Raw genomic sequence first — 12,799 nt, 5'->3', positions numbered from 1 at the left:
GGTCATATAGTAATTGACCCCTTGATGAACAGCTGGGAGAATCCAGCTGTGTGTGCCTTTACTTCGGAGCACATATATAACCAGAGTAGAGAGTATGAAGTAGGTGCTGGATAGATAACAGTAGGGCCAGCCTGCTGTCATTGTGTGTGTTCTTTTGCTTCTAGTTTTCCTAACTGGCTTTTTCTTGAATTATAGTTGTGATATAGAATAGAGTGGGTATCCCCCACCAAAAATATGTATTTTTATGCATACTAGTGAAAAGAATTGACTCACTATAAAATTAGCTGAGGAATATTTTTTACACACCTACTCTGTGCCAAGAATTTCATGATGTGGTTGGAGATAAAAAAGTTAAGACAGTCTCCTTAAATTCCTTAGATTCTCTCCATAGTATCTACTTGCTCTTGTTCCCTGAACCTCTCCTTTTTCCCTGGCAGAGCTGACAATGTCTTTTGTCCACCACTATACCTTCTAGTAGGTATCTCTTTTTTGATTGTTTAATTCAACAAACGTTTATTGAATGACACTAATTGGGGAGATAAATAGCAAACATATGGACAATACAGTGTTAGGTAGTGATAGGCAAGTATTTTGAAGAAAAAGAGAACATGGTAAAAGGACTGTGACAAAGACTGCTGTTTTATACAGAGTGGTCAGGGTAGGCCTGAATGAAAAGGTAATGAAATGACATGATACAAACTGAGCAAAAGTACCATGCAGATGTCTGGAGGAAGACTTTGCAGGCAGAGGAAGTGAGTGACATGTGGAAAGTTCCTTAGGGAAGACTCGTTTGGGTTAGAGAAACAGCACGGAGGCCAATTTGGCTACAATGCAGTGAAGGAGAGCTTTGTCGGGGGCTAAAGGCCAGTTTATGTGAAATGTGCTAGAGTAAGGGTTTTAGATTTGGATTTAATTCTTAAGTGTGTTGGGAAACCATTGGAAGGTTTTAGGTAAGAATTTTGGGATTTTGCATTTTATTCTCAAATATATTGGGGAATCACTTTACAGTTTTGAGTAGGCAAATATATGATATGATTTATGTTTAAACAAGGACTAAATCAATCAAACCAAGAGCTAGTTTTTTGAAAGAGTAAACAAAATTGACAAACCTCTGGCCAGGCTCACCAAGAAGAGAAGAGAGAACACACAAGTAAAGAAAATAAGAGATGAAAATGGAGGAATTACAACCAACACCACAGAAATACAAAAAATCATAAGAGAATATTATTAACTATATGGCAATAAATTGGACAACTTAGAAGAAATGGACAAGTTTCTAGAAACATACAGTCCACCAAAACTGAATCAAGAAGAAACAGATCATTTGAACAGGCCAATCACTAGAAGTGAAATAAAATTGGCAATAAAAAACTTCCCTGCAAACAAAAGTCCAGGACCAGATGGCTTCACTGGGGAATTCTATCAAACATATAAAGAAGAGCCCAGACCAATCTCATTTTGGAAAAGTTTGAGATCGAAGAAGAGGGAATGCTCCCAAACTCATTCTATGAAGCCACCATCACCCTAATGTCAAAGTCGGACAAAGGCATTACTATGAAAGAAAGCTATAGGCCAGTATCATTGATGAACATAGATTCACAAATCCTCAACAAAATATTAGCAAACAATCCAACAACACATTAAAAATATCATACACCCTGATCAAGTTGGGTTTATCCCAGGGACACAAGGATGGTTCAACATACGCAAATCAATCAACGTAATACACCGCATTAACAAGAGAAAGGACAAAAACCGCATGATCCTCTCAATAGATGCAGAAAAAACATTTGATAAAATTCAACATCCATTTATGGTAAACTCTCACCAAAGTGGGTATAGAGGGAACATATCTTAACATAACGAAAGCTGTTCATGACAAACCTACAGCCAGCATAGTACTCAATGGTGAAAAGTTGAAAACCTTCCCCCTAAAATCTGGAACAAGATGAGGATGCCCACTCTCACCACTGCTATTCAATATAATATTGGCAGTCCTAGCCATAGCAATTAGAGAAGACAAAGAAAGAAATGGGATCCAAATTGGAAGAGAAGAGGTAAAATTGTCATTATATGCGGATGACATGATCCTATATATCAAACCATAAAAGTGCCACACAAAAACTAGAGGGGGGAAAAGGGTGGGAAGGGATAAATTGGGAGTTCGAGATTTGCAGATACTAATATATAAAAAATAAATAACAAGTTCATACTGTATAGCACAGGGAACTGTATTCAATATCTTGTAACTTATGGTGAAAAAGAATATGAAAATGAATATATGTATGTTCATGTATGACTAAAGCATGTTGTACACCAGAAATTGACACAACATTGTAAACTGACTATACTTAAATTTTTCTTCTTGTTTACATATATATTTTTAATTTAAAAAGGACTATTTTGGCTCCACTGAGTGTTTTGAATAGATAGCAGGGCCTCACTGGAAACAGACAAATCAGGAGGCTGCTGCACTGGTCTTGCCAAAGGAGAGGGTGCTTGGATTGGGGTGGGATTGACGGAGGTGGGTGAAGTGGTTGAATTCAATTGGTATTTGATGGTATAGTCAGTAAACTTCACTGACGTGGGGTGTGAGAACGGTTAAGGACAGCTCAAAGATATTTTTCATCTGAGAAATAGATAGATTATTGTATACTGGAAAAGGAAGGAGCAGGTTTGAAGATTTGCAATAATAAAGACTTCAGTTTTTTAGCACTTACTATGATTCACTGGTTTCCTCTGTGTTCCCTATGAGACTATGAATGTCTTGATTCCAGGGACTAGGTTTTATAGTCTTTGTTTAATTAGTTCCCAGGATACGACTTGGCAAATTATAGGGACTCAACACATATTTGTTACTTTTGTAAGTTAATAATGCATAAATGCTGTACTGGAGATGAAAAACTAATTTTTTTGTTTAATTTTGAAATTGAGAGAAGAGTTACTTCCATTCAAATCGTTAAAAATGAAGAACAATTTAAAATTAAGTGTGATATTTGTGATTAATTATACTAATTGGAATTTTATTTTGTAGGTGGCACATTTTTATAATTCTATTGATCAACAAATGATTCAAAGTCAGAGACCAATGATGTTGCAATCTGCTTTAGCATTTGAACAGATCATTAAGGTAAATGGCCTTTTTATGTTATTATAATTTATGTTATTATAATTCACTTTACATGTGAAGTATTTGTTTCTTGCTTTTTTAGTATACCCTTAGCTTAACAGTCAGGGATCGATCTAAGGCTTTATTTTGCTCTACAGTGACTTCCTTCACTGTTAACAAGTGATATTTTTTACAGCTGTAGATTTAAACATTTTAATGTTTCACATATTTTGCTGCTAATTTTAATCAGTTGAATTGAGAAATATATATAGTATACAGATTTGTATGCTATTATATTTATTCACTGAAGTGTGAAGTCCTTTTGCATAAGACTCTTTAAAGCTTTTCCATCATCTCCTGATTTTATAATTGAAAGTTTTATTTGCTCTATCCATGCTTATTTAAATGTCCACACATAAGAAATTAGGAAAACCAACAATAGTTTTTAAACTGTTGCTATGTGACTGCTCACTTTTTGAAATCTATACTTTTAGCCTTCATATACATGACATATTTAAAAAAAAAGCAGAAGAGGAATATACCCTTTTATTCTTTTGTTTGAAAGTGGACAGCTTGTTGTGTCATGGTTCTCAAGAATACCCCCAGGTTCTGTGGTTTGGTGGTAGGACTCCTGGGACTCGGGTACAGTTGTACCCAGGGCTGATTTATTCGTGACTTATTACAGTGAGAGAGTGTAAAGTGAAATTAGCAAAGGGAGAGGTACATGGGGTGCAGTTCTGGGGAAACCAGCTGCAAGCTTTTGAGTCCTCTCCCAGTGGAGTCACCTAGGGCACGCGTAATTCCTCCAGCAACAAAGCGTAAGACATGTGAAATGTCGTCTTACTGGGAAAGATCATGAGTGACTCAGTACCCAGGCTTTTATTAGAAACTGGTCATGTAGGTATTGTCTGCATAATATGTACCAAAATTCCAGACTGCCAGAAGGAAATCAAGTGTTCAGTGTAAACATATTGTTTAGGGGCAGTGAGACACTTGAAAAGTTAGAGTGGTGGGAACTCTTCCAAAATCCAAGTTCTCAGATGCCGGCTGATGGCATCTTTCAAGCAGACCTTTTAACGGATAGCATTCAGATCTGCTGGGTTAACTTTTTTCTGCACACTAGTTCTTAGGCTTAAAATTTATTGGAAGTTAGATAATTCATATTATAGATGTCATTAATTTTTTTTCTTGTTGCCATAGCACAGTATGAGTTTATAATGCAAATTTTCAAAAATAGAGATAAAAAGAAAAAAAATGTTTTATGATTGTACTACCAAGAGATGGCCATTAGTAACAGTCTGGTGTATATCCTTTTAAACTTTTTCTGTGTATATTTACAAGTGGACTTTTTGAAAATGGAATAATACTTTATTATTTTTGACCTTTTCCACCTAATAGATAGTTTTAAATGTAAGCATTTAGAACGATTTCTTTGCTAATAAAAACATTCAAAATCACATCTGTTGATACTCCTAAAGAGAAAACTTATTTTGAGAAATTGGGTTGTGAGAAGTAAATAATTACATTTAGCGTATGTTAAGAGAGAGACATAGTGGGAGACAAAAACCAAGGAGAAGGAACACTAAAGCTTTTTGCACTCCCCTGGCCACGTACTACGCTGGAGAGCAGGGACTTTATTTTTATACTCTAGCAATACAACAGTTAACTAGTGTGTAGTAATTGGTAAAGGCTTTTGAACTGACTCACAGAGTATGCTACTGAATTTATTATAACCTGTTTAGTTTCATTCATTCATCCACTATTTATTGGGCATTTACGACATGCCAGAGACTTGCTATGCCTTGCCATTTACCAGTTCAAGTGAAGTATAGGAACCTTACTTCTATTTAGGTCTTGTTACGCTCTTCACTTCTATATATTTGTCTTAGGTGTTTATTTCGTATCCTCTACATACATAGAACACCACATCACACAGGGTTTGCTTTAGGCATCAAATATAATTTAAGAACCTCATGAGAAGGACAGTTTATTTTTTTATGTTTTCCTGATCCCAGTGTTTTTTTCCCTTTCTGAAGTTCCAGGTTTCTTTTTTCTTTTCTTTCCTTTTCTGTTTTTTTAATCATTTTCTTCTTATTGAGAAAATTTCCTTTAGTCATGCTTTAAAGATAGGCTTGCTGGAGATGAATTCTGTTAGTTTTCTTTTGTCTGAAAATGTTTTTATTTTCTGTCATTCCTGAAGGGTATTTTTACCAGATATAAAATTCATGGTTGATAGTTTTTTTTTTTTTTTTTAGCACTTTTAAAATATTGCTCCACTTCCTCCTAGCCCTCATACTTTCAGATGAGAAATTCAATTCATTTATATTTTTGGTTTCTAAGTGAAGTATTGTTTCTCTCTGAAGCAGTGAGGTATAGCATGAGGCCAGGGTGAGTGAGTGTGTGTATTTTCAGATTTCTGCTGGACCCTACGGGTACCCTCCAGACAAAAGTGAAACATTGTGCTTTTTGCCCTACTGACACCTTCCTGTGAAAGTGGAACACCAGCTGGCCATGTCTGGTTGCCTCCCAGCAGGATATAACCTCGCTCCCTCCTAAGCCCTGTTGACAGGGTCGGGAGGATGTGGAGGATGTTGCACACTGCTCTGTTGTAGCATCTCGGGAGTGGAAGCTCAGCTCCCCGTTAAGGCCCGCCGACATAAACAGAGGATGGATGATCAGCTCTCTGCCTGGTCTCTTTGAATCTGCAGAAGGGGCAGGTGTTGGGGTGGAGTAGGGTGGGTATTGCTAAGAAGGTTTTCTGTTGTTAGGCCACTGGTTTCCTTGTCCTTCGGCCAGAGGGAGCAGACTTCTCTGTCCTGGAGGTGGTTCCAGGTTGGAGGCTCCTCCAGCTTCCTGTCCTGGGTATATGGGAGACAGCAGGAGGCCCAGTGTGCTGTTCCTTAAATCCCAAGATTTTGAGGCTCTCCACCTTCTTATTTCTACCTTTGAGTCTTCCGACGCTTGCTTGTTATGTCCGGGGATTTTTAGTTGTAAGAGGGAGAACTTGGAAGCAATGGGGCTACTCAGTCTTGGCCAGAATGCCTTATCATTTATAAAATGCAAGAATTACTGTGTGCTCTTTTATTGCAGGTCAGTGTTAGAGGTCATTGGACTTATGATGCAGAATGTTGAATCTTATCAAAATGTCATTTGTTGTACCTTAGAATTCAAAAGCGGGAAGTGGGGGAAAATCACAAATCACTTGGGAAAATCCTAAAGAATTGGAAGGCTACATCCAGAAACTCCAAAATGCTGCTGAACGACTTGCCACTGAAAATAGAAAACTGAGAAAATGGCACACTACATTTTGTGAAAAGGTATATTTTATTTATAAAATGGAATAAGCTATGAATAACTTTTAAAAATAATTAGGCTGTAATTTTAAATCACTTATTTGGAAATAATTTAAGACTTAGTTGCAAAAATAGTACAAACAGTTCACACTTGCCCTTCACCCAGCTTTGACATAATCATAGAACAGTTATCAAAACGAGGAAATAGGCTGTTCTGAATTTACAACTTCTCCCACTGATGTCCTTTTTCTTTTCTAGGATCCGATCCAGGATCCTGCCTTGCAGTTAATTGCCGAGGCTGTCACCTTGTTTCTCGTGACTTTGATACACTTCCGTTGAACACTCGTCAGTTATTATTAGACTGTCCCTCCATTTGATCTTGTTGGATTGGGGTTGTGCAGTTTTGACAGGAGTACCACAAAAGTGATGCTCTGCCTTTCTCAGTGCATTATCTGGTATTGATATGTCTTATAAGTTGAATTAACCTTGATCACTCGATGAAGGTGGTGCCTGTCAGGTTTTTCCGCTGAAAAGTTACTATTTTTCAGGTGGTACTCTGACTGTTACGCTCTCATTTTTAACAGGTGGTAGTTCTTATGAACATTGATTTGCTTCGGCAGCAACAGCGGTGGAAAGATGGATTACAGGAGTTGAGGACTGGCTTGGCAAGTGTAGAAGCACAGGTACAGTGTCTTTTAATTGCTGTCTACACTTTGAGATGTGACCTTTTCAGAATGTGAATATATGAATTGATGAAAAATTCACAAAGGTTATCTATAAATCTTTACTAATGAGTTCTTTGTAAATTCAGAATTTGACTGAATTACTTATAAAGACTGTAAATTAATAATGTATTTATATTTAAAAAGTATAAGACTAAATTCCTATTTGTCTTAAGGAATGCCAAATCCCTCAATTTAGACTTTATAGCGTTCTTGAGTTGGTGCTTAAATATCTATCATTTGTTAGTTTTCTTGTAGGTGATTTCTATGTCTGTTGAGTTGTGACAAAGTTAAATTTAGGCAGAAGCCTGAAGACTGAAATAATGTTTTCAGAATTTTTTCCCTTTCTTGGGGGGTAAAATGTCAGCTCCACACGTTTTGATTTGAAGTGAACTATGTGAAAGTAGTTAGCGTAGAAGCTACCTAGTAGGTGGTAGTGGGATCTCAGTGCAATATGAGGTAGGTATCTTACACACTTGCTTACATTTTCCAGTTCTTAGAACTTTAAGAAAAAATAAAAACGAAAATACTAGAATTAACGATTTACAGTTATATGGAAGCAAAAAACTACACTTCTGAGCATTCTTATATTTTAAATTTATCATGTTGTTAAATGTGCAGAGGGTTATTTGGGGAGGGGAAGGGAAGAGAAGAATTACACTTGATGGGGATTTTTGCAAAAGGATTAAGAAATTTACAAAATAAACCATCGTTTCTGTTCTTTTTTTTTTAGGATCATAAAATAAAGTCCACATAAAAATGCATTTGCTATTAACTTGATTTTGAAAATCTTACTGATCTTTTTGTGTATAAGTACAAAGACTAGAGCTTTTCATATTTGACTGTGTATTCAAGTAGCAATTAAGGAATTGCATGTTTTAGGGTATTTAAAATGAGGTGTTATTTTGCTTGTAATTTTATTGTATGTGATGTGAAAGCATTATATGAAAGCTCATTCCAACACCTAATTATTAAATAAACAATATGAATATAACACACTAGGGATTCCAAGCAAGTGACATGCATGCGTGGAAGCAGCACTGGAATCATCAACTTTACAAAGCCCTGGAACATCAGTATCAGATGGGATTAGAAGCACTTAATGAGAATCTGCCAGAAATAAACATAGATTTAATATACAAGTAAGAGTTTTTAAAAACCCAGTTTAATTTTCAGTCTATAATTTTCTAATAGTTTATATTTTAAAGTTATTTATTTGCTTTCAGACAAGGACGGTTACAGTTCAGGCCTCCTTTTGAAGAAATCCGGGCTAAATATTACAGAGAAATGAGGAGATTCATCGGCATCCCTAACCTGTTTAAGGGAGTGGGTGAGGCAGGAGATGAAGCTATTTTTTCTATTATGATTGATAGAAATGCGAGTGGATTTCTGACTATCTTCAGCAAAGCAGAAGATCTGTTTAGGAGACTGTTAGCTGTTTTACACCAGCATAAGGTATGGAACATGTAATTTTCTGTCCAGTATAATATTTCATCTGATTGAATTAGAATTAAATGTACAAACCAACAGTTCATCTTGTATAGCATAAAACAAAAATGTGGCAAACCAGAGAGCCAGCGTTGAGGATTCTTGTGCAATCCAGGTGTATGCCGCACATGAGAAAAAAGTTGCGCTAAAATTTTTTTCTCTTTGACTATTTGAAGATAGAGAAGCTAGTTTTTTTTTTTTTTCCCTCTTTTTTTTTTTTTTTAATGTTATGTTAACTTGGAATTTGAGGTGACTCTGTTGTGTCATTTTTAATTCCTTTCAGGAAAATACATCCTCTTTTCATTCTTCAGCTCAAGAGCAATCCATGGAGGGAAGCCCTCAAAGTTAAACTGAGATGATTTAACTACTTCCTTTTGTTGATAGGTGCATCATACCAACCAACTCTCCAAAGATAAACCTAATGGCATTCATTGCTCATTTGTATTGATCCTGAAGCATATGATTGAGAAGGCAACGCTGCTTCTGCGTTTTATTTAGTTAATGAAATCTGTGTACTTTCAGATTTGTAGCTTGCAGTAGCTCTTGGTTTTGCAAAAGTGATTTTATCTTTGTATACATCAAATTTGAGAAGGGAATCTAAGGAAAAATTTTTTTTTGCAGCCTCTTCAAAGTTTTATGATCACTGTACTTTTGTATATTAAATTGTTTTTTTCCTGTTCATTCGTTAGGCTATGAAGTAATCGTATTTACGAACTTAAACTGAAACTTACTTCCTAATAGTTGGACCCTGATTTTTTAAATGTTAAGTTATTAGTTCCATTTCTTTAATATGTTTTCTGTTCTTAAATAGGAGTGGATTGTAATTGGGCAAGTCGATATGGAAGCCCTCGTGGAAACGCATCTTTCTACTGTACATGATTGGGAGAAAAATTTTAAAGCACTGAAAATCAAAGGGAAAGAAGCAGAACGGCTTCCAAGGTATAATAGTGAAGTTAAGGTCGTGCTTGTCACAGCAGTTTGCCCCGTGGGGTAGTATGAGGACCTTCACTGGCTAGTGCTGAAGGCAGGCCATCTCCTTACCTCCGCTACAGCTGGGCTGTGGCACTTGAGAATTAGGAGTAGCTATCCTGAGACTGAAACAATCCCTTCTAGAGGCTCTACGAGCTGAGACGTAGTTAGAGTAGGCTGGAGGAAGAGGCTGCTCTCCAGATCTTGTGTGAGGATCTAGTATTGGATGCGCTTAGGCACAGTCCCAGAATGGTAAGCGTCTACCACTGGGAGCATACTGGAAGACATTTGACTAATTTTGTGCTGCGCTGCTTCCTTTCCGAATGCCCTGGGAGGTGCACCAAGTTGTTGCATCTAGACACCTTAAATGTGGAGGAGGCCCTCTGAGGGGCATTTCATGACCCAGCTGCTTGGTCATATAATCATTAATGACTTAATGTGTCCCCTTTACTCAGAAACTCGTGTCACTGGACCCACTCTATGTAACAAGCCCTGTGAAGGAAGGGCCTTGTTTAATTGTGCACATACCACCTGCAAAGAATAATACCACTTTTATTTTAATTTATTTGTTCCTTCTTTCAATAAATACCTGGTGGGGCATTTACAATATGCAAAACCTTGTCCTATGGGAGTACAAAGATGAAGACAGAGGACCTGAGATCAGGTTGCTTGCTCTCTGGTAGTGCAGTAAGACAAGGCTATTTGATGATTAAGTCAAGTACACACAGAGGTTAAGAGAGTGGACTCTGGAGTTAGATGACTCTTAACAGCTGCATGACTTTGACAGTTATCTAGACCCTGTGAACCTCAATTTTCTCAGCTTTAAAATAATTATAACTATATTATTTATCTCAGTGTTTTGAGGATTAAATGAGTAACTTCATATAAATTACTGGTACAGGGTAAATTCTCGATAAATGTTGTTATGAATTGATATTAATACCAGATAGAAAAGTCTATATTCCATATTAAAGATTGAACTAAAGGCAGTGGAGATTCACAGGAGGATGACATCCCATCTATTTATGGTGAAATCAGGGAAAGCTTCCTTAAGATAGAAATACTTGAACTAGGATTTTGTGAGTTAGATATAAAATTGTATCTTACTGTTTATTGTTTTAGTGTCTCGATAATCCGTAACTTCCTATCTTTGTTTCCTTTCTTCTGTGATTGTTTGTCCTTTCATTACAATATAGTGAATTTATTTTATAAATCTTTAAGTAGCTATGTTATATACTGTGACAAGAAAGCATGGAAAAATTTAACTATATTCATGTTGATACTTTAGTAATTCATATTGCGCTGCTTCTTTTTAAACAGACACACTGGATGATTAAAAACGAGTATTATAAAAAAATCGTGTAATGAAAAACTTCATTGTAGCATGCGTAAGGCATTTTTGCTAAATGAAATTGAAATGTGCTTAAAGATCACAATAATGCTTTCGGGTGATGTTTTAAAATGCGTTACATAAAATCATGTTATAATAAGACTCTTCCTCTAGTTCATCTTTTTCATGTCAAAATATGTCCATTGGCATTTTTCAGTGCTGTCAAGGTAGACTGTTTAAATATTAACTGCAACCCCGTGAAGACTGTGATTGACGATCTCATCCAGAAGTTATTTGATACGCTTGTTCTTTCTTTGAAGAAGTCCATTCAAGGTAAGTACACTTTTAAATTTTTATAGTTATGAAATATGAATGCCAATGATGATTAAAATAAAAATCTAGAAAGTAGTATGAATTAAAATGTGCTTAAAATGGTAATGTTAATAAAGTAGGAATCTCCATGTCCAATTCCTGAGAGGTCTAAAATTGAAGACATTCTTATCACTCGCAGCATGAGCTAGTGTCAGTCTGTTGCATATGTTACTGGGAAAGGCAGGTGATTCTGGCATGTTGTATTTATCCTTATCTCTTCAGTCAACTACAGGCATACTTTGGAGATACTGTGGGTTTGATTCCAGACCACTACAGTAAAGCAAATGCCACGATGAAGCCAGTCACATGATTTTTTTGGTTTTCCAGTGCATATAAAAGTTACGTTTACATCTACTGTAACCTGTTAAGGGTGAAGTAGCATTATTTCTCAATAAACAGTGTACATACCTTGACTAAAAAAACACTTTATTGCTAAAAAATGCTAACCATCATCTGAGCCTTCAGTGAGTCATAATCTTTTTGCTAATGGAGTGTCTTGCCTTGATGTTGATGGCTGCTGACTGATCAAGGTGGTGGTTGCTGAAGGTTGGGTGGGCTGTGGAAATTTTTTAAAATAAGAACACAGTGAAGTCTCAACAGTGGGCTTTAAATAGTAAACCATGGTGGAAACAGATGTGCTGTCATCAGGATTTCTTGTTCCATTGATAGAGTTCAGGAAGAATAGATTCAACATAATTCTTAAGGCTCTGGGACTTTTGGAATGGTAAATGAGCATTGACTTCAGCTTAAAGGAATTAGCTGCATTATACCTAACAAGAGAGTCAGCCTGTCTTTTTTAAAAAAAGCTTTTTTTTAAAAAATTGAAGTATAGTTGATTTATGATGTTGTGTTAGTTACTGGTATAGAGAAAATTAATTTAGTTTATATGTGTGTGTGTGTATCTGTATCTGTTCTTTTTCAGACTCTTTTCCATTATAGGTTATTATAAGATACTGAACATAGTTCTTCGTGCTGTGCAGTAGGTCCTTGTTGTTTATCTATTTTATAAATAGTAGTATGCATCTGTTAATCCCAGACTCCTTATTTATTATTATTATTATTATTATTTTTTTTTTTTTTGGCAGGGGGATAATCAGGTTATTTATTTTAAAGGAGGTCCTTGGGATTTAACCTAGGACCTAATGCATGCTGAGCACGCACTCTACCGCTGAGGTTTAGTACCCCCCCCAAACTCCTAATTTCCCCCTCCCTTCCCTTTCCCCTTTGGTGACCATAAGTGTGTTTTTTATGTCTATGTCTGTTTCTGTTCTGTAAATAAGTTCGTTTGTATCATTTTTTTAGATTCCACATATAAATGATAATCATATGATACTTGTCTGTCTTTGTCTGATATTTCATTGTGTCTATACCACATCTTTAGTCATTCATTTATCAATGGGCACTTAGGTTGCTTCCATGTCTAGGCTATTGTGAATAGTGCTGCTGTGAGCATTGGGTGCATATATCTAGAGTTTTTGGCTTTTCTGGCTATATGCCCAGGAGTGGGATTGCCAGA

The 12,799-nt window shown here is 36.2% G+C and overlaps 1 protein-coding gene across 1 annotated transcript in view; it reads left to right on the top strand.

Annotated features, from left to right (window-relative positions):
- The window catches only part of DYNC2H1 (dynein cytoplasmic 2 heavy chain 1), a 264,118-nt gene that overhangs the window by 24,627 nt on the left and 226,692 nt on the right, over nucleotides 1–12,799 (top strand). The window contains 7 exon segments of the mRNA XM_006186202.3: nucleotides 3,035–3,130; nucleotides 6,274–6,426; nucleotides 6,987–7,085; nucleotides 8,127–8,266; nucleotides 8,351–8,579; nucleotides 9,424–9,551; nucleotides 11,129–11,244. Of these exon segments, the coding sequence (XP_006186264.2) occupies nucleotides 3,035–3,130; nucleotides 6,274–6,426; nucleotides 6,987–7,085; nucleotides 8,127–8,266; nucleotides 8,351–8,579; nucleotides 9,424–9,551; nucleotides 11,129–11,244 (961 nt within the window).

This window comes from Camelus ferus, chromosome 10 (genome assembly GCF_009834535.1).
Source record: "Camelus ferus isolate YT-003-E chromosome 10, BCGSAC_Cfer_1.0, whole genome shotgun sequence".
Taxonomy (NCBI): Eukaryota; Metazoa; Chordata; class Mammalia; order Artiodactyla; family Camelidae; genus Camelus; species Camelus ferus.
The sequence above is the reverse complement of the archived record's forward strand: the minus strand, read 5'-3'. Positions and strand labels throughout refer to the sequence as shown.